The following is a 23,569-nucleotide window of genomic DNA, read 5'->3' on the forward strand; positions in this document are numbered from 1 at the left end:
TTTGGATTATTTTTTATCAAGACATGAAATGACACTAAAAATTTACTCATTGGTTTGATTTTTATTGTTATTTCATATTCATACTTAGTTATTAATTTTTTTTTTTTCAGAAATGAGTGCTTTATGTTTTAATGAAAATTGTTTTGAAAATTATTTCACAGGTATTTATTTGCACAAGGAAAGCAAGTTTGGAAAAAATGGGAAAAAAAAGATTTTTTTTGCTGATCCAGGTGGGTGTTTTTATTGTTTATAAAAATGTCTTAAGATGCTCACTGATCCATGACTAATCAGTTGTAAAAAAATATTAAAACATAAAAGTTTGGAAATTTTCAAATTCTTGTGCTATTTTTTCTATTATATTGTAGCAGTTACATATAAATTGTGAGAGACTGTTTTTCAAACAAATTTTTATTTTATGAGAATAACTATGATTTTTAACAACTTTAATTTTTATTGTTATGTGTTACTGGCAATTAGATATAAACAAAACATTTTTAAAGAACATTGCACTTACAAAAGGGAACATCACCATTTGGAAACACACTGTAGACTAAACACTTACTGGCTAATTTTGACAATTAGATAGAAATGTTGTCTAAATATCACCAGTACAGCCATATATCATTAAGAAAATTACATTAAACTCATTTTTTAAACTATTCTGGTTTGAAAATAATTGTTAGTTTAAACTGTTTCAGATTTGAAAAAACTTGCTATTGTCTAATTATTTGCTTTTTAATTTATGAATAATTTAGGAGAATAGTATTTAGTTTTAATATTTTTCAAATGTGAGTTTTGAAAAACGAAAGTAAAACTAAAACAAAATATATCTATTAGCTTTTATTATTAATATAATGACTTGCATTTTTTGTGTATGTTATGTTCAAACTTGTATTTGTTCCCCCCCCCCTCCCTCTAAGTAATAGAGGAATATCAAATTCTTGCTATATAGTATATTATTTATAGTCTGTTATATCCCTGTGTTATATTAGCATCAGTATCAATTCAATAAAAATATCGATGTTTTCTAAAAAAAAATTATCATGCAAAATATTTAGACCATATATCTTGTTTAGTTATAATCTTTTTTCAATTTATTAAACTTATGCATGTGTCTTTCTTTAATATTATTTTTTCTATTACAAGTTATCCACAGTATAATTTTGCAATGTGCAGTTATAGAGAAAAGAAGTCAGAACCTACGGAAATGGTGTACTGTAGATTTTGTTGAACTAGTGCTTGGCAATATGTTTTCTATGTTTTACTTTATTTACTTAGTTTTCTAGTTTGTATTTAATTAATATGCGTAAACTCCAATAACTAAACTTTTGTATCTTACAAATTATTCTAAATAATTTGTACAACCAATTTGATAGACCTTTAACTGAAACGAAAAAAAATAAGAATATAACACGATTATTACACTAAACTACTAATCTGAAAAAATTAACAAGCTTACAAGATTTTAAGCTTTAGCGATTAAAACTCAACATAATTCTTGTTGGATTTTTCTTATTCTGGTCTATTTTGAATAAAGAGTTTTCAGTGCAAAACAGTGCTGAACTGCACACTCAGTGGAATGGTGGTCATAGTGTAACTTAACAAATATGAACTCTAGAAAACAAGCAGGAATGGGGTTAATCAGACCGTAATTTTTTTTTAGAAACATTTTATTTGTAACAAATGTCCTATATGTGAACTATATTGAATTTTTTACTTACTTTCGATATGAAATATGCTCATTTTGTTATTAAAAAAATTGGCATTAGTTTTGTGTATTATGAAATCCGATTTAAACTAATAAGATTGGTATAAATTTTTTTTTAAACCGTTGTTGAACAGCTGACCCAAGTTTTTGGGTCCATTTCTGCTAATATTCAACTTCATAGCCTTGTAATTTTGAACCAATCCTGAAGATAAGGAACCTCCTAATTAAGTACCCCCAGAAGTATGATTTGTAATGGGAACATGGTGGACTTTGTAACTCGACACATTTAACTTCCGTCAGTCACTATTTACTACACCGGGAGTCTTTGTCTGGCGGGGATCAAACCCATGACCTCTGGGACATGGGCCCATAATCCTACCTACTAGGCTATCCCGGCGTTTGGTATAAATTGTGTCATTTTTTGGAGTGCAATTTGTTTTTGGGTTTGTTCAGTTTGAAATAAACTAATTTATTGTTCAGATTGTTTTTGTCTCATTGGCTCTAGGATCTGAGATGAATCACCAGTTAATGTTTCATAATAAAATTAATCTTTGTTAATGTGATAGTGGTTTTCAAAAATTACTTGTATTTAATGGTGTTCTAACTATTTTTGCTACCTTTTCATTTAAGCAAAAGTGTCATCTGAAATATGTTACTGTTGTCTGGAGAAAATCTGTTGCTGTAATATTTTTATTAAACTTATTGAAATTCAAAAAAAGAATGAAGCAAATTGAGCATTTAGGGCAACATCAGTTAGTGCAGAAAATAAATGCATCTCTGAACAAGCATCTACTTTTGTTTGAATAAAATCTCTTTGTACTTATAGGATTTAATTTATTATTTCCCTTTTCTTGTTTTGTTTAATGCTACTTCAAATTTCAGATCTTAAAGGTTTGAGTTTTTTCTTCAATGCGGTTAAAGAAGGTGATAGCTTACTTTATGCCAGTGACGATGAAAATTAGTGCCATCTATGGGTCATGGCTATGTACAGGGCTACAGGACAATGTCATAAACCAACTCCTCTTGTTCAACCTCAAACCAGCAAAAACTCTACCATATCTAGATTACAAGAAGGTATGTAGCAATATTTGGCTTCAAAAATTAGCTCAAATGATTAAATCTTTAAAAAAAAAAACTGAAGAGTAAATATTTTGGAGAAAGGATATAAGTACTTTCCAATTATTTTCAGATAGCTCTCATCCCACAAAAATTTTTTTTAATTTTTGTATCTACTGATGAGATAGATACAAAACTATTTTAGTAGAAAAATATATGTGAGTATAAATATATGTGAATTTTCTATTTTATGTTCTGAGCTTCAAAAACAAATATGGTAAGTAAAATATACCGATTTGATAGCACTTTTGTGTGAATAAAAATGTTGAAAGTTGTAAGTGTTCTAAGGTTCTACAATCAATTTTTTTTATTAGACAGCAAATTTAATGAAATCAGAGCTCCCACGGTCCTTAAAAACTGCTTAATTTTTATTTTGGAAAGTAAGGGCCCTTGAAAGTACTTAATTTTGATACAAAGGTTTTAAAAGTCCTTAATTTTTCAGTATCACTATGGTTGATAGGAACAATTTTTCAGTTCAATTTTTTAAAACAAAATGCCGTTCTTTTATAATTTAGAATTAGACCATGCATAGAGGGTAAAGTATTTTAGAGAGACAAAAATGAATGTGTGGGAGGGGGTTATGGCAAGGGGAAGAAAGCATGTCCTTTCATTATTGTATTGGTTCTTTCGTTAATGTATTCTGCATTTTGCCTGGAATGATACTCTATGAGGAGAGTGAAGCATTCTAAAAAAAACGATTTGTGTGGACGTGGGGGATACTGCACATGGAGGAGATAGTGCTTTTTTAGAGAGAGTGCAGTTTTAAGGTATCTTTTGTAAAAGGAAACCTATATAAAAGATTATAAACTCAGGTTTTCACCGAGGTGGAATTCAATCATTTATCAATTATGCTTATCAATTCATTAATGAAATTTAATAGTTTTTTTTTAATTAAAAGTTTCTTAGTGAAAGTATTTCTTAATCACAGTATCGGTTATCAAAATATATTTGCAATTGTTAAAATATATAATAATTCATTTAAATATGTTTTTAACTTAAAATTAAATATAACTGATATGTATTACACTTTTTAATGTCTTGCTTTCTATTTATATTGCTTGAATATAAATATTCGAGCATACTTGTTATTTTATCCTTATTTTTTAATTGAAAACAATATTTTGAGTTTAAGGAAAAATTTTCTGAAAATTTTTACTGTAAGAAAAAAACAAGAAGTAATGCCAATTAAAAGAATATATATTTTCTTATTAAAAGAATATATATTACAATATATTTGCTTCCTTTTAAAATTCATGGTTTAAAATTATACAACTAGGCTTGGTCATTAGTATATTGTAATAATTTGTATAATTATGGCTACTCGAAAGGATAAATTATGACTTTGTTAAGCATTTTATAATAAAATGGTTCAATTTTGTAATTATTCACTAAGTTTGAAAACAAAAAATTTACATTTAATTGAAATGTACAGTAAATTCTTCGAAAGTTAGTTTATCTTTTTTTTAAAAAAATATTGTTCTTTGTGCTTTCTTTTTCGTTAGACTTTTAAAGGTTTATTTATTAATGCAAATTAATACAAAAAAGGAATTAAAAAGTTAAAATCTACTTGCAAGGTAGTAGATTTAGACCTTTATATGTGGTGCCATAAATTTTGAGTTCTTTTAAAAAAGTATAATTTTCTTCATACCTTGTCTAATTGCATCAATACATCTTTGTTTTCAGTAATATTAATTTTCTTTATAGCATTATTGTTTATGTATAATTCATTATAATATACTTTTTTCATTTCAAAATAATATAAATTACATTTCAGTACTTGGTAATGTACATATATATATATATATATATATATATACAAATGGGTGACAAAATAATACGAACACCTGTGAAATATCAGAAAATCTTTATTAATAGGGAGTTGGGCCACCCTTTGACTGAATTACAGATTTAATACGACGTGGGATCGATGCATAAAGGTCATGGACAACGTTTAAAGGAATATTAAGCCATTCCTCTTGCAAAGCGGCCTCTAATTCCAAAAGATTTGATGGAGGTGGGAATCGGGAACGAAATTTAGACTCCAAATATTGCCACAAATGTTCAATAATATTTAAGTCCGGATACTGAGGGGGCCATGCGAGATGCTCAACTTTATTGCAATGCTCTTCGAACCATGTTTGAACGCACCTAGCAATCGGTCTCTCTCCAAGGAATACAGTCTGTACAAAAGAATGAACTTGATCCGCTAGAACGCTTAGATAGTCATTAGATTTGATTCTCCCATGCAGATGTACTAGTGGCTCAAGACCACGCTAAGATATCGCACCCCAAACCATAATGGAACCTCCTCCATGTTTCACAGTTGGTAAGAGGCATTCAGAATCAAACGCTTCTTTGGGTGATCTCCAGGCATAAACGCTTCCGGTGATCTGAAATAAGGTGAAGGATGATTCATCGGACAATATTACCTGCTGCCATTGCTGTGGGGACCAGCCTTTGTGACCTCTACACCACTGACGGCGCTTGAAAGCATTGGTTGCTGTCACCAAGGGTTTACGAATTGCCACTCTCCCATAAATGTTCGCTGCATGAAGTTCTCTTTGAACAGTTCTTTTTGAAACAGGGTCCTGAAGATGACTGTTCATGTCTGATGTTATCTCGGATAACGATTGCTTGTGTTTTCGAGCTACAACGCGCTGCAAGACACGTCTATTCCTATCATCAAGCTTTGACTTTCGGCCACTGTTTTGCTTTGAAGACTTCGTCTTACCTTCTTTCATGTATGCTGTCATAACGGCTGATACAGTACTTCTTGCAAACCCCAAAAATGTTGCTGTTTTTGTCATTGATGCTTCACTTAAACGCGCCCCAACAATGATCCCTATTTGGAATTCTGACAGGTCAGACATTTCACCTCATAAAAGATAGTTAGATAAACTCATGCAACACAGGTGACTAATGTTGAGAGACTGATAGCTTCCTCTTCACGCTCACTAGGTGGCAGACTTCTGTTGCAGGTGGCGCGGCTGTACTGCAGGTGTGAAATAAGTCACACTTTTTCACAGGTGTTCGTATTATTTTGTCACCCATCTGTATATATATATTTAAATACAAAAAAAAAGTATTTTTTTAAAAATATCTTATGATAAAATGGCTCACGCACACACATCACTTATTGAGTCTTATGCCACTTTTGCATCTTAGTTTTCTTTCTTACATTAATTAGTCTTATTAAAGTTTTTTATATGTTTAACAAGATGATTTAGTAATTTGTAGTTGGATAGAGAATTTCTTAATATATAACTAATTGCCCTTTCTTATTTTGCTTCCTTCGCGTAAACAATGTGGAGTTTTTTTTCCGGTCTGAAGAACTATTTAAACAGTTCTCTTTTAAATATTATTATTTGTATGAACTGTTACATTAGAGGATAGCTTATTTTTATGATAGGTTCACTACAGAATTTTTACTTCTGTGAAAAATTTATTTATTCACAAACATGAGAATAACATAAAATAAATCATTAGCAACACAAAAATCAGAAAGAGTTTTAAAAAATAACAGTTTCTGTGCTATTAGCAAATCTCAATCTCAATATAATAAATTTAGATGCTTGGTTATAGTACTAAAATAAGCAAACACTAGACTAAATATTTTTAAAAGACTGACGCTTGCCTTTCAAAATTCTTTTTTACATAATATTCATTATTTCTATTTACTACCAGCAGAAAGATTACCCTACTTTTCTTGAATACAAGGGCAACATATTAGGAAAAAGATTTTTGCAATAATCATAGAATTTAAGTTATAGAGTAATAAAATTTATAACATACTTATAGCAAGTCTATGTTAAAAAATAAATTGCTTTAAGGAAATTTATTGTATCTCTTAAATAAATCTTTCTTCAATTTAATACGCCTCCATATTTCAATTACTCTGTATAATGTACTAAATTTCCCAAAAAATTTTAAAGAAATATGTTTTTCAAAAAAATTTGGTACATGCAAATGGTAAAGATACCACTTTTAATTGATTTATTGAATTTTTATACCAAATGCTATTGTTTTATCATTTTCCTTCAATAAATGCTTACTCCTAATTTGAAATTTTTTATGAATACATTATCAGTTATTTGACATTTTATTAGTTCTCACATAGTTTATTTATTTGCTGTTTAGACTTATATGTCAAACTGAAAGATTGTTGGAGAAAAAAGAGGAAAAACTTTGCATTAAAGTGCTGCAAACTTTTAAAGAAATGATGTCATTAGACCCAGACTATGGAGAACAGGTATGTTTAGTCTTAACTATCTACTTACCAGGGCAGTAATTAACCAGTAACTTTTGATTCTTATTTGTTCCTATTATAAATGGTTATGAAAGCTTAAGTTCTGATAACGACCAAGTGTGTTTTTTTTTTTATTCATTGTTCTGCTTTTATTATACTAATAGATTACAAAGTTTGTCATCATTGCAAATTATTGGTTTCTTTTTGTTTCGTGTCAAGTTTCAGAAAAATATTAAACAAATCTTCACTTCGATTTTCATTATTATTACATGGTGCGTAGCGTTTTTAAAAAGGACTTAAAGGTGCTTATTTTCGTTTTTTAAAATCCCTTGAAGGTGCTTTTTTCATTGGGTGTTTTTAAAAAGTGCTTAATATCCCGAAAATGAACTTTTTTTCTTTCTTTACCATGTCGACTTTCGCGCGTTATGCAAAAGCATGCTTTTCACATTGTTCTATTCAACGTCTTCACAATTCATCCAATCACAATCTATTTCGGCTTCCCGTCGGTCCATAGGGTCTGAAAGCACCAATCATTTTACATGTTTGATGAAATATTTGATAGTACATGTCTACTTAATACCCAAATAGAAAAGGTTTTGAATCACTGCCATTTTAGCATTTGAACACAGCTGATTTCTGCTCCTTTGCCATTCAACTCAATGACACTCCTTCAATGTGTATAGGTTGTTATCTCAAACTTTTTAATCAAACATATTATTATTCAACTCAAATACTTTTTTTTTTAAAAGATGTCAATTAAGTGATTTTTTTTTATTACTATAAAAATTATGTTATTGCAGATTACTAAAACTTAACAAACTGTTATACCTGCTTAACACACTTTACTTTTACTTGAATTACTCTTATATTTTTTTCCCCAACAGATTGTCACAACTTTTTTTTTATATTTTATTATTTACCTTTAAATTATTCTTTTTATATTTATATATATTTTTTAATTATTTTATTTAAGTGTGTTGATTGTGAACCAAATTTTTCTTTTATCTGGTGCATGAAATTCTGGTGAGTATGATGCTTTTGTAGCATATAGGCTTTGTTCTTGTCTTCTGTGGCCTTTCTGCAATCATTGTCAAACCACTCATTTCGGGTTCGTCGTTCCAGATCTGGAATAGCTTCACGTGCAGATGTCGAAATGTTATCTTTTATTGCGTACCAGTCAAAAGTGAAGCCTGGTTTCCCTTTTTGTTCACCAATTCAATTGGAGAATTTAATTTTATATTCTTTAAGAATGTTTTGATCATTTAATTTAGAAATGTCAGGTTTGAAATCTCTGATTTCTCTCCTGTGATAGAAATTCTTACATAATAGGAGTCTGACTTTGGATATCACAAGGACATTGTCGTGTCGACATTTGCTCCTCTAAAACTTCTCACGTCCGTCACATTGCTACGGTGTCTCGTGTCCACAAGTATATGATCCATCTGGTTAAGAGTTAACCCATCAGGGGACCGCCAAGTATGCTTGTGTATATCTTTATGTGGGAATGCCGTGCTTGTGATGAACAGATTTTCTGACACAGCAAAGTCAAAACTTCTCTGTCCGTTAGTATCGAAGTGAAGGCTTTCATCACGGAATCTAACAAATCCTTCCCTGCCGATCTTAGCATTGAAGTCCCCAATTACCGTCTTCATGTCCTGTGTGTGCAGGGCAGGGCTCTTCATCAACAGGTCGTCCTTTTCCGCATAGTCTTTCTCTTCAGTCGGTGCATGAGCACAAATCTGGGTTATGTTGTAATGTCTTCCTTTCAGTCTTATTTTACAGAGTCTCATGCTTATAACCTGAAAGTCAATGACTGCCCTACTCAGTCTTTTGTTCACAATGAAACCAACACCAAAATGGTGTGATTTGTCATGGCAGCTGTAATATACTCTGCATTCCCTTTTTTCATCAAAAATGCCTTTTCCCAACCATCTGATTTCCTGAACTGCAAGGATATTTAGCTTATAGTCATGGTCTAGCTTATTGCAAGGTTATCCCTTCCCATGCAGAGTCGTCTGGGTAAAACAGAGCCCGGTATATGCACATTGTTGAGGTTTCTGAACTGGAGGTCTTTTACAGGGTGGGGTAGTTGGCCCCACACCCAACCCCTAACATAGAGGACCAGTTCCCTAATATAATCCCCAGGGGCAGTGTGCCCGGCTATACCCCCGGACGCTGATGCCCTAGCTGACCCAACTCACAAAAACTCGACGGTAATTGCAATTAAAAAACTATGGCATAAAGGTATTACTCTTAATTGGACTAGAGCTCATGTGGGGAGGCGGATCGGGCAGCCAAGGAAGCCATCAGTCTCGACCGAGTGGATTTCACTGCCCAACTAACCCAAGTACAGGTCAAGTCGATAATAAATTAATGTGTCATGACACGGTGAAAAAGCGAATGGACAAACAATACTAAAAGTCGTCAAACTTGTACATTTTTTAAAGATCCAAGGGTCACCAGACTGCAGGCAGATTTTTACCTAAATCAATTTCTTACAGGCCATGGCGTGTTTGGTAATCATCAATACCCCCTTTTCGGGAAATCCCCAAACTGTAACTTCTGTGGTGAATTCCAGGATATTAAACATCTATTACTTGATTGCCCGGAATTCCAGACGCTAATCAGGCCTGCAGGAATACTATCAAATACATCATCAAAGTGACCCTAAAGAACATTTTAGACTTTACGTAAACTATAATACTTGAACTATTACTTCTGAACTTAGACTGTCCCTCCATTGTGCCAACAATTTTAACTTTTTACTTATTGATTTTAACTATTGACTTTTAAAACTTTACACCTGCTTTTATCATCTTATCTGTCTACACTACGATGTTAGTTTTTTATTTGTTGAGTTTCATATGATTCATCAATTTAAAGTTTTACTATTTCACCCAAGTTTTAATTTCTTATAGATTTTAAAATTGCTCATTTTAGCATTTGATGTTAAATTACTTTTAGAATTTTACTTGTTTTGGGGCTTTTCCCAGGTTTTAAATTTCTCTTTTGTTCTATAGCTTAATATTTATCTTACTCGCCCACCATGTTCATGGGCTGTTGCCATTTTTTACGTATCTTGTGTATTTTATGATTTGTATATCTTTTTGGATTTACATAAACATTTTCCCGTATGCCCTAAATTTGGGCAGGTCAGGGTAAATTTTCATACCCCCGGATGCTTTAGTCGCCTTTAACGACATGTATGAGCTACATTGAAACTATTCTTTCTCACCAGGTCTCCACACAGGTGTTTCTTATTATATTCGTTATTTTAGAATAATTCTATGAAACATATCAATTATATAAATATTGCTATTTATTTATTTGTTAGAAAATTTCTGAGACAAAACTTTTGTTTTGGTATATTTATTTGTTATATTATTGTAATATTCTTAAATGTATATATATTTTTTTTTTTTTGCTTTGATAATTCCCTTCTGCATTTCTGCTGATGCTATTTTTTATTAGTTTCTATAAAAGCATAATTACATCTGTAATATTTTTATTTGATATAAATAAGGAATCTGCCAGGTTTTTTTTAAATACAGGGTATCTGCGCACCTGGAAAGTCATGGAAATTCATGAATTTTGGTATTGAGCAAAATTTGTCATAGTTTTAACTAATTTTTTTAAAAAAAAATCATGAAACGTCATGGATTTAGGTTGCCGATTAAATTTTTTAAGTGGAATTTACCCCCCCCCCCCAATTTCATAGTGTTCCGAATATCTGAATTTGTAACAAAATTCCCACTCACCACTCCCATATTTGATTAAAATATAAAATGTTTTTATCGTGTTCTATAAAAATTATGGTATTCTTTCAAAAAATTAAAGGAAAAACATCATTTCTGGAGCGAATTATCTTTGAAACTTCTGTGATTTCAGAATTTTTGTTATTATTTTTATTTTATCAATTTAAAATTTTACCTGAAGGCAAGCCAGTAATTGGTAAATTTTTTTATTCCAAAATGTAAACAAAAAATTCAGGAGTATTCTTTTATTTTCCGATGAACAAGAAAAGTATCTTTCGAATGTAATTCTGCCGAAGAAAAAAATTATTCACTTTTGTATTTTTTCAGCTATTTTATGGCTTTAACTCTTTCTTTACACTGTTTTTTAAATTTAAAATCTATAAATATGAAGAGGCAGAGTATAATAACTTTGGTTTGACATTGAAATAGTAGGTATTACCATTTCAATAAATGTTTTTATAATGCTGTTTTAAATTTATTGTTGTGTTTTTGTCAGAGAAAATAGTAACTTCGTTAAGTCATGAATTTGAAATTTATTAAATGTAACAGATACCCTGGTAAATATTTTTCTAATTAGTTATTTTTACTTCATCATATTGTGTTGTATTTTGTCTTTTCAACAATAGTCATCATCACGACAATCCCTTAATTTCTGTTAAGCTTCGCGCTCCCATGCCACAGGTTCTGGGTTCAATCCTCGGGCCGGGCAAGGTTGACTCATCCTTTCAGTGGGTCGATAAATGAATACCAAGCATGCTTGGGGGCTAAACACTGGGGGGTTCGCATTCGACTGACCACCTAGCCGCAACATCTTGCTTCTGCACCCCTGAGCCCAAGGTTAAGAAAACTGAGATGGGCACAGTAGGCCTTGGCCCTTTATGGGCTGTTGTGTCACTGAGTTTAGTTTAGTTTTGAATTGCAGCATTAAGAGTTTTAAAAAAACAATACTGGAGATTAAAGCACATTAATCAATGAATGCAGTCAATAATATTTATTGTTTCAAATCGATAATAATTAAGTTAAAATGTCTGAGTATAGAATATAAGATTAAAATAGTTTCATTTAATATTTCCGTTATATTTATTCAATATGTTATAAGACATTTATTTCACAAAATTTTGATATTTTTCCTTTTCCTAATAGTTTTGTATCAAACTCTTTTTAGGGGCTCATACCCACATTGCTCTTGAAGAAATTTTAGCCGAAAAGGCTGAAAAAGCAAAAGATGCCGAAGAAAACAAACTTCCCCAAGAAGTAGTTCTGAAGCAGCCTATTTTAAGATTCTTACAACTCTTGTGTGAAAACCATAATTATGATTTGCAAGTAAGTGCATATTTTCATAGCACAGATTATTAACGAAAAAAAGGATAAATTAAATAAAAATTCAAAGTAAAAATATTCCTTAGCTCCTTATTTAGTATTAATATGTTTTACGGGAGACATAAGTTTAGCTCATTAAATTTGGATGTAGCTTCGTAGCTATAGATTGAGTGGTGTTTAGTTTTGTTTATTTAGTAATTATAGTTAAATTTCAAAGTGAAATTGAGAAAGTTTGTTTTATCCAAAAAGGCTGTTGAAGTAGTAAATCAATTATCTTAAATATTTGACTTGTTTTAAATTTACAGGTTGCGGTGTGCTTATTTATCTTCAAATATATATTGTAAAGAACTGCATTTTTATTCACTCTTTATCTGAAACAACTCACTATATTGTGATAGACTTCAAATAATTATATGCATTGTGACTTTTTAAAAAGATTTCCTTGCATCTTTCATAGTCATCATTTAGTTATGTTGAACCCTTGTGTTGGTTATTTGTATACAATACCCACAATTGGTATAACTGTGGCCATTGACATAACTGAAAATATAGTACAATTTATTTTGTGGAGATTATAACCAAAGTCTTGTATCGAAAATTGTCTTTATTATGGCATGCTAGTGTTCTAATTATGAAACCTCTTGTATTTTGTAAGTTTTAAAGCATCTTTCATTTTTCTGAATGTAAAGCAAACTTTTTTTCATCACATTTAACCATATATTTTTTTTAATTCTGTTAAGTTGTGTGGATTCACAATGATAACTAGGTCTAATAATTTAATTTTGATATTATTTACTATTATTTATTTCGATATTTTCATTAAGACTGTTAACAATTAGAAACATATAATAAATTAAATTAAGTCTAAGAAAGAAAATGTATGTGTTGTGCAAACCGATTAGTTTTCTCTCTTTTTTTCCAAATTATAATCGACATCCTTAATTATTATCATAATTTTAAAGAGTGGCTAAACATTGCATAGTTATGAATATTTTTTTAAATATTTTTGTTTGCATCTTGCAAATAAAAACTACCCCCTAAAAATTTTTTATTTAAAACATTATTTTGGACAACTATGCACTATTTTAATTGTTTTTTTTTTAAAAATGTTATTTAAATTTTTTTAATTAAATGTTTAATTACATAACTTATGACTATTTAGTTTTTATCTGTTCCTTTTTTTAAAATCAAAACTTGAAAAATTGAATACAATATTTAATATCCATCTGCTTTTGTTAAAGATCTTTAATTTCTTTTATTTTTAGAATTTCTTGAGAAACCAAACTGATAAAAATAGTTACAACGTTGTATCTGAAACTCTTATGTTCCTTGATTGTATATGTGGAAGTACTACAGGAGACCTTGGATTATTAGGTTTATATATTAATGAACACAATGTTGCTTTAGTTAACCAAACTTTAGAAACACTTACTGAATATTGCCAGGACCATGCCATGAAAATCAAGTAAATAGTTTTGATTTATTTTCTTTACATTTATTGTTTATTTTTACACATTGTATTTGCTTTTGTTTTAGTGTACTCGTGTGGTAAAAATTGGTCCTCTCCAAAAATCAGTATTAGAAAATTTTATTTTTCTAATACTGAACTAACTCTTTTCTTTTAAAGTTTTCAATCCAGTGTAATTAGTTTTAAAATGAATAAATTAAATTAATTTTGTAAAGAAAATATCCTTGATAGCAATTTTCTATTTGTATTAAGGAGTGACTGTGCTTTTAAGTATTCCATCAGTTCATATACCATTTATTGATATTAAATACTTTAAGTTTAAGAAAAATTATTTTGAACCAATTTAAGTGAGAATAATATTACTTTTGAAATTATTGGTTAATGTACTTCTCAGAGCCATCCCACAGTCAACTGACCGTAAGACTTCCTGTACATCACCAAAGTCAAGCTTCACTGAGCAAGTGGGTAACCACTTTGATCAGCCTGAGAAGTGACCTTATTAAACTGTTCTACCATAATGTGCTAAACTTTGTGGGCAGATGGATCAAACTTGTGATGGCATGTTTCTGAACCATCTTCAGTGATGTTTCCCAGACTGTCCCCCATTATGCAGCTCTGGTGCAATGTAAATATTGTACTACTTCTCAGGGCCAAGATTTGAATTTCAGTTGGCTGTATTAGAACAATCTGACCAGTTTCTGTTGAACAACTATGTCAGCTTTTAAAATATTGGTTAAAGTGGTTTAAAAGCAAATGTTTCTCAAATCGATAATTGAAATGCTTCTCACTGTTATTTAGATCCTATGTTGTAAGGACTCGAATAACTGTTGTTCAGGATCCCAAAAGAAAGGAGAGAAATGATTTTATCATTCTCTGATTGAAACAGGGTTGCCACTCCACAGGAAAAGCCTGGAAAATACAGGGAATTTAAAAATCACTTAAAATAACAGGGAAAATGCAGGGAATTTTGATTTTTTCTTTACAAACTGGGAAAATACAGGGAATTTTGTTTCTTATTTTTGTCTTTTAAAAAATGGTGACTCCTCAAAGCGTAATCTATGGGATATTTAACACTTATATTTCAGCTATACTAAATTATTTCATTTGCTAAAGCATTATTTAAGTATGTTCACTGTTTCTCCAGCAATTAAAACTAATAAAAATAGTTAGCCCAATATAGCTCACACAAGAGCACAGTAATTGTTGTTTCCTCTTAATATATTGTGTATAATATGTGCAGGGAATTTTTTTCCCTGATTTGAGTGGTAACCCTGTGTAAGATTGTTCTTATTGAAATCCAACCTAATGTAATGTCCTTAATAGTTTCTAAATTAAGTTCCTTGGTTGGTTAGGAAACAGTGTGGTAGCCAGGTAGTTACTACTACAGTATGGGGAAAACGAATGGATTTAGTCCTTGAACTGAAGGTTTGTGTATATTTCTTCTAATCTAACAAAAAATGTTTTTCTTTATAAACTTATGGAATATTAGAATAATAAAACCTGTAATTGGTTCTAAACTGTAGCTGTTTTCGTAATTTGTTGTTAACCTTTCCATTTTTTAATTTAAAAATTTTTTTTTAAGTAAACCAATATGCAATGTTTTAGATTTAAGTTAACGGATTTAAATTTGGTTTAAAAAAATTGTTAGCTTCTTTTGTAACCTATTGTGTATTCTTTTACACAGAACAATGCATCGAAGTTATTGCTGGCAAGAATGGAAGGCAGAGGTGACAGTGAAAATGCTGAACGAATTCTCCATAATATGAGTCCAAAGCAACTGGTAAAGTAATATTTTAAATAAATTTCCTATTTACTGAGGACATTTTTTTTTAAATATTTATTTACATTATTCAAGTTAATAAATAAAGGATTAAAAATAAGGCAATATTATTTAGCATTTTTTAACTTAATTTTTTAATTCAAATTACCAATTACTTTGTTTTCTAGGTATTCATTTTTTTGTTTATTTAATTTTTTACTTATTTTTTACAGATTTAAGTTTTACAGATTTTTTTCTTTGATAACAAAATAAATTAAATATTTTGTAAACTGCTGAAAATTTCAATTTCTTCATTTTATTAATGGCTTCTTATCTTCTGTTACATTTAAAAAAAAAAAAAAATTGAAGAAGAGATATTTATGTGAATAAGAGTATTACTACTATTACCAGCATACCTGCTTAAATTTTTTATTTTAACTGTTTATTTTTTTTATTTTTTTTATTTTTTTTTTTTTTTAGTATTTAGTTATTTTTAAGAGTTTGATTTTATGTGTACTTTTTTTTAATTAGAACTTCTTTGAAATTATTCAAAATACTTCTATTGTAATTTAATGGAATGTGATATTTTAATAAATTATCAAGTGCAGAAATTTAAATTTGTATCTAGCTCTAGAAAATTGTGGGAAGCTTGTGAAAATTACATAAATTTCTTTTTCTGTCAGTATAATTCTTGTAGCAATTGAAAAATATTTTAAGATTAAATTATTTCAAATTATATTAGGAGAAGCTTTCTAAATTTATTCTAACGATTATTAATAAGTCACAGAGATTTCAAAGATTACAAATGTTATATTTTTGTCAGTTATTTCTTCTATCTAATTTATTAAGTTCGGAACTCATCATAATGTGCATTATCTTCGTTAAATAGAAAATAAATAATTTCATTTGTAATAATTATTAATAATTTTTTGATCTGCTTACATTCTAGTATTTCATAATAAGAAGCTAATGCATCCTTATTGGAGATGAGTCCCAGCTGGGCTTGACAACTAGCTGAGACTCATTGTCTGGAAACATTTTCCATACTCAGGCTAATGACATAGTTTTTATTTACTTGCTAATTTTTAAATAAGTGATCTCAATATACTAATCTCAAACATATTTTACTTAGTCTTATATCTTTACAAATTTTAGCTTAATCTTACATATAAAATCTTTAACACATATAAAACCGCCTTAAATTTAGAGTCAGCCTCAAGCCTCTAAGAGTGAGTCTATGCTTAACACTAATTAGTGCTTCCTCAAAACAATAAAAGTTTAATTTAATGGTTAATTATCATAAGGCATTTGATCTTTTAATACTAATTTTTTTTTTTTTAGTAGTTTGAAGTCTTGTGACATTTTGTTTCCTCCATTTCATTCTCATTGCGGTTTTAGTCTCTTCTCGATTCAGTCCCGCTACTAATTAGATGTGTCTATTTTGATATAGACATTCCAAATTGTTTATTTAATATTTCTATTAGCAAAAGCCAGGAATTTCTTTAATGATTATTAAGTATTTACAAACTATTAAGCGTGAAATCATATCTCCAAATTATTTCAAGTACTATTTTCCAGTGATTGCCCACAATATTCTAATAAATTAGAGAAGAACTTATTTAAGTTTCAAGGAAAACTGTCCTTTTTTGTATTCTGTTATTTATGTATCTGTGTTAATTATTATGAAATAATGTATAAAAATTGTAAAAGATTTTTAAGATAACTACCTCCAGTCATTCTTTTCAAATGATTCCTCCCTTGAAAAAAAGAACTTTGAAAAAAGGATAAATATTAGGAGCTAAAAAATTAATAAAATAGAGATACAGACAGGGTGGCCACCCACCTGGAAAACCTGGAATTATCAGGGAATTTTTTTTATACTGGAAAAAACCTGGAAATATCAGGGAAATTTGGATAAAAACCTGGAAAAATCAGGGAATTTTAAAGAAAAGCTGGAAATTTTTTCTTTGATCATTTTTTTAATTTCACCAATTTAAATTATTTAAAAATTTTTTTAATTTAAATTATTTCATCCATTATACCTACTTTTTTGTAAACGGAAATGTATCGCCAAACAGTTGAAATATTATCAACTTAGCGATACTTTGCTTGCATCAAAATTTGCTCCATTACAGCTCTGTTAAACTAGAATGCCACATAAAATTCTGCCACGGTTGCTAAACGAATGTAGAAACCTTTGACCGCTATGGGACTGTTCAATTTAGGAAAGATTCTGGTGGAGGTGGAAAGAGGGATTAGGATATTAGCTTCTGTTTTTAAATTCTGTTCTTGGGCTGAATCCATTTATGGCTCAAGTTTGTTCCGATGCTTTGGTGGTGTTTTTTTTTTTCTATTTTGACAAAATGTTTTTGTATTTTTAGCTTTTTGAAATTCTCAAAAAATTAGTTGGTTATAATTTAATAATAATAATAGACTTTATATTGCACCCTTTTTCTGAAAGCTTTTCTACTCCCATACAAAGAAATCTATGAATTATTTTTTTCTCAGCAAACCAACCAATCACATATTTTTACAATCGCTAACCGCAATGTTTGTCAACAAATCTCTACAATTGTTGCATTAATGATTTTTGATTCAAAATTTTGTACCAAAACATTAAAAATTAAATAAAAAATCTTGAAAATTGTCAAAATGAATTATTTTTTTTCAAGATAATATGTTAAAAAAATAATATTTTGAATAAAATATTTTATAATACCGACACTTTTCTTGTACACATCCTACACTTCACACGAAAAAAGAAACAAAAACCTGGAAATTTTAAGATTTTTATCTGGAAAACCTGGGAAAATCAGGGAAATTTGAAATCTGATTTGAGTGACCACCCTGAAAATAGAGATACAGATCATTACAATTACGTAGAAATGTTTGCACATTTAAAAAAAAAATTTAAATTTCATTTCTCTTTTCAAATGAAAGAGAAAAACAGAAAGGACCCAAGGGACAACAGGACTTAGAATTTGCCTTTAGTATGCATTTAATGCTCAATAAAATAATTAGTTATGTATTGGGAGTACAAATTAATTCAGTCCTTTTTTTTGTGGTTAAAAATCCATTTATTTCAGAACAAAATTAATGAACAGATTAATCGAAGTATTGTCCATCATTGGCTACTACTTTTTCCCACCTCTCAGGCAATTTTCGAATTCTATCTCTTCTCTTCTTTTGAGGCGATCCAAGTTAAGAGGCAACTTTCGATTTCTGCAAAAGAAGTGAACCGGTGACCTGCCAAATCGTGCTGCGTCCGTCGGAGCAACCAGTAATCAGAAGGAGCAATGTTTGGCGAATACGCCGGGTGTGGTAAAATATCCCACTTGAGCGTTTACAAAAAAAAATTTGCGACATGAAGCCAACCGTTGTCATGAAGAAGAATAACTTTGTCATGTCTTTGCTCGTATTCGGGCTGTTTTTCTCTTAATGCACGGCACAAACGAATCAATTGTAGCCTATACCGATCGCCTATAATGGAATCGCCAGGTAGTAGCAGCTCATACTATACCACACCATTCTTGAAGCGTCGAAACCATTCCCTACATGATTTATTAGTTTATTAATTTTCATTTTAATAGTTCTCTCCCCTATTCAATGAAAAAAAGTGTTATATTTATAAATTTTATTAATGTATATGAAATACTTTTTTTAATTTTATTAAGTACAATAAGATTTTGATTGTGCAAACACAATCATATTTAAAAACCTACCTTGTTAACATAGCTTAAAAATATATAGGTTAAAGAGAGAAAAATAAATGACAAAGTACTGATTTGAAGCATCTTGAAACTAACCTGTACAATATTGAATGCCTTCTAAGACATTATTTGGTAGAACAATTCTTTGCAATAAGAAATTTTTTTTATTCCAAGCAAGTAAAATGCCTCGTAAAAGTTTTTTAATTTATGGTAACTAAAAATAATGTTAATAACACCTACATTTCACTTATTTATCTATTCTTAAATAGTAGAAAATCTTTTTATTTGGCAAAAATACACCTTTTCAAAAAAAAAGCTTTCTTGAAACTGAAGTTTAAAATGTAAATGCAATAAGAATCACTAAACTAACATTTAAGTGTGAAGGAAGCAAAAAAGTTATAGAAATTTCACGATTTTCTTATGAGTTAAAAAAGATGAAAAACAACAGAACCAATTTAATTGCGCATTGAAATGTTGAAGTTTTCAAAGATTATTTTTTAACTTTCCTGTCCTCTGGCAATCAAACAGGTTTAAATATTTTCAGTCCGGTTTTCCTCTGAATTATTCATTAGATTAGATTGTTTCTTTTCCTTTGTGACCCTTGATGTGTGCGTCTTATAACAAAGTTTTTCTTTACTAGAATTCGAAAAGCATATATTGAAAGTGGTTAATGTGGAACCCCTGCTATACTAATCTACAGAAAATGACAACTAATTTTTCTGTATCAAATGAAAATGCATGTAGTATGTAGTGTACTTCCTCGAGAAGGGCCACCCCTCCTCACTGCCCTTTGATGACACTGTCTGTTAATATTCCTTTTAAAAAATTAAATGTGTATATGATAATTACATACTTTTAAAATTATTCGTGTTAATAGGTTTGATTTTGATACCATTACAAATATTTACTTTGTTAGGATTTTTCTCACCTGGTTAAATTTTTCAAAGTTTCTCTTTTTGGTATCAATAAGTTTATTAAGGGATAAATATATATTTTTAATATAATAAATATATATTTTTTTTAAATGTACCTTTAAATATTTATTTTTCTCATAATTTTTAGTTTAAATTATAGAAAAAGATCTCTAGTTTAACAATTAATTTTTTTTTAAAGTGTGCACAATGGTTTTCTTTTAGCATATCTTTTTTTTTCGTAAACTAAAAATTTTTCTCATTTTGATAATGGGTGAGAACTACTTTTTGAAATACACATGTAAATTAGTATAAGATGGTAATTTTACAGTCGTTGAGAATCAAATTCAGCTACTACATAATAGTATACATTTTGTTAAATATTTATTGTGTTAAATAAGAGCCCTTTAAAAACTCGATGTACCCTTTTCTGTGAGGAAGCATCTTGCGCTTTTTTATTCCAAGGGAGAACTCTGTAGTAGGCGTAGTAATGGAGTATTTAAGAAAAATTTTTAGTTAAAAAAGCAACTAAATAAATAAAAAAAAATGAAGTAAAAAAAATTTCTTCAGAGATGTAAACAATGTTATTAATATTTATGTAAACATTTCATTTTTTGTCTTACATCTGTACCAGTTATACAGAGACATTACGGAAATCGTGACTTGCTCAAATCTGTGATTATTCTTATCTAACTCTTGTGTTTTTTATGTAAGGAAAACTTATGAATTTCTCAAAGCATCACCATTAAAGTAATTTAAAAACTTTTTGAAATATAAATTAGTTACAGTATTGGAAAATTATTTGCCTTTTTAACTAGCAAATTTTGAGCAATCTTTTTTCATTTATTACTGAATTGGTTTCAATTTCATTACGTATTATTGTTTTAATATGAAAAATGTTGTAAATTTTGACATTATTTTTTGTCGAAGGAATCCAATAGCAAATTTAATCATAAAAATAAACCGAAAAAGAAATACAATTGATAAATTCATGTATGTAAGTAATAAGAAGTACTTTTTCTTCTATGCCTTTCCTTGAAACAATAATTTACATTAGAGTATCATAATTATTTTAAATATTAAAAGCAATAAAATTGAGCACCATAAAATAAATAATGGAAAAAAAACAGTATGTTTTTGAAAGTTAAATATTTTCTGAGAAAAGGTGTGCACAAAATAAAAAAGTGAACACTCTGAATAACTTTTCATTTAACAGTCAGCTTTTCCTGTACTAGGTGTCAATCTTAATGGGTTCGTGAGTCAATAATTTCCTTCAAAAAGGAATTTTGTGTTCAAAATCTTTCTAAATTATAAGGCAGGTGTATACTTGCATGGTGTTACAATCTGTATTTTGTTGTTGAGTCAAAATTTATCAATGAAATAATGAAAACAAAAACTTTTCAAGATAGAAATTTTAGTTTTAAAAGCATATTTGTACAAAAATACTCAAGTTGCTTAAAATATATGATTTGCATAATTTTTATTTTAATATCTTCTCTTTCAGGATTTTGAAAAATGTCAAGCATTGTTTGTTGCAGTTGTTATATTGAAGTTTTTCAGAACTCTTCTATGCTATTCCAAGGGATTCTATGTTGACAAAAATATTTATTTCTCTGTTGTCTTTATTATTTTTAAAATTAAATATAAATAGAAATTTGTGTAATATTTGTATTGTTTATGGATATGTCTTTGTATTTATATATCTTTGTATAATAAAATGTATGCTAGAGACAATGTTGATTATGTATTTAACTACTTTCAGTGTACATTCAATTCATTACATGAGATAATCAGGTGATTATATTAGTACATTTTTGTACAATACACTTATTTTTTGCTAAATTTCCTGCAAGACAAAATATAATCTGTAAAACATGAATTCATGATCAATACTGCACTAAATCGTCATCTGTAGACAGCTTCTTAATATTATCGGCTGTAGGTTGTATATAGTTTCTGTATAGGGTACAATAGTATCACTAGATTCCTTAAAAACGCACAGCTTTTATTTTAAAACTCTATTTTTAACTTTATTATCTATTTATTTTATGTTTAGTAATTTATATACATATATTGACTACAAGTTAAAACTTGAACAATTACTTGTGAGATACAGAATTTCTATAAATCTGGACAGCAGTTTTATTACTCTGCTTTTAAGTAGAATAGCACAGTGAAGGAAAAACTATTATGTATGTTTACCTAGCTTAAAAATGTACTAATAAGTTTAACCCCTTCCTTCTCTCTCCCGTGAAAATGACGGGGTGAGATTTTGCCCGCTATTTCTCGCTCGCGTGATATTAACGGGCTGGAGTGTTCAGTAGTAACGCGTCAATAAGAATAAAACTAATTCATTTCTTTTGCAAGGAAAACATTTTATTTCTCATTTTACACACCTGGTGGCAGTAACAGGAAAATTTTAAGGTAATTGTAGAGTAAGTGTAATTAGTTTATTTTAAACTAGTTGCAGCACTAATCTAATATAAATACAAAAGCCAAGAAAATAGGCACTTTTATGATCGTTTTCATGAAAATTAACCGATCCTTAAGGAGTTAAACATAGATTATGCAGGGCACATCTTCTGGACTAAGGGGTTGAGCTGTGTAAAAAATATTTTTCTTTACAAAAGCAATTTAAATGAGAGAATTACCTAAAAATATTTTCTTAGTTCATTTATTAATAATTTATTCAAATATGTTATTAGATAGCTAGATATTTATTTAGCTAACTGAATTGTATTAAATAAAAATAATTGGATTTGAGGGTTTTAATTACCCCTGTAACTAGGTCAGTGACTTCTAGTAAGTCTCAATAGACTGAAAGGATGCTGCTGAGTGCATATAAATTGCTGGCCCTCAATTATTGATTACCCTCTGCTTGAAAATGTCGGGCAATCCCTCATCCTGCGCTTCTTAGACGACGAATGCTGTGTTGAATACTACTGGCCAGCATAAGTACAGTTGAAAGTGACTTAGACCCGTCGCTTTAGCTGCTGGCAACCAGCAGTTTTGTGGTGCTGGACCTATGTATTTGTTTTTCCTGGGATGGAACTTTATTATCATATAATACTAACAGCATGATGGTTATAAAATTATCTTCTTTTCTTAAATTCCAATTGCTCTTAGTAAGATTGCTTAAAAATTATTTCTTTTTAAAAAATACATTTTATATAGAGGAATATTTGCTGAAATGAGGCACATTTCATGATATTTAATTTACCATCACTGTACTATCCTGAGTTATCTCAGAAAATAAAATAAGTTAAATATTAGTCTTCGTATGATAGTTTTTAAAACAAGGGACAAAACAAAGTGATACTTTCCAAACAACAGTGAAGTGATACGCTATTTTTTTTACTCTTTTTTTTCCTACATAAATTTGTTGTTGTAATTTATGTCGCACTAGAGCTGCACAATGGGCTATTGGCGACGGTCTGAGAAACATCCCGGAGGATGATCCGAAGACATGCCATTACAATTTTGATCCTCTGCAAAGGGGGTGGTGCCTCCGCTTCGGTAGCCCGACGACCTGCACGCGAAGTCGAGCACTTTACGGCAGCACAGTTTAACGAGGAC

The 23,569-nt window shown here is 29.6% G+C and overlaps 1 protein-coding gene across 10 annotated transcripts in view; it reads left to right on the forward strand.

The window, feature by feature from the left end:
* LOC147806919 (inositol 1,4,5-trisphosphate receptor-like) overlaps positions 1–21,727 on the forward strand; it is a 34,765-nt gene extending 13,038 nt beyond the window's left edge. For 5 of the 10 annotated variants that reach the window (XM_087168555.1, XM_087168557.1, XM_087168559.1 and 2 more), the window contains 5 exons: positions 111–230; positions 11,991–12,148; positions 13,411–13,610; positions 15,298–15,393; positions 21,498–21,727. In XM_087168555.1, coding sequence (XP_087024681.1) covers positions 111–230; positions 11,991–12,148; positions 13,411–13,610; positions 15,298–15,379 — 560 coding nt within the window. In that variant the 3' untranslated portion in view covers positions 15,380–15,393; positions 21,498–21,727. Of the gene's footprint in view, positions 1–110; positions 231–11,968; positions 12,149–13,410; positions 13,611–15,297; positions 15,394–21,497 lie in introns of all 10 variants that reach the window. The other 5 variants (XM_087168560.1, XM_087168561.1, XM_087168562.1 and 2 more) reach the window with 3 other exon arrangements.
* The last annotated feature ends 1,842 nt before the right edge of the window (positions 21,728–23,569 follow it).

Source organism: Parasteatoda tepidariorum, chromosome 7 (genome assembly GCF_982258835.1).
Source record: "Parasteatoda tepidariorum strain Cologne lab strain chromosome 7, Ptep-v5.0, whole genome shotgun sequence".
In the NCBI taxonomy this organism is placed as follows: domain Eukaryota; kingdom Metazoa; phylum Arthropoda; class Arachnida; order Araneae; family Theridiidae; genus Parasteatoda; species Parasteatoda tepidariorum.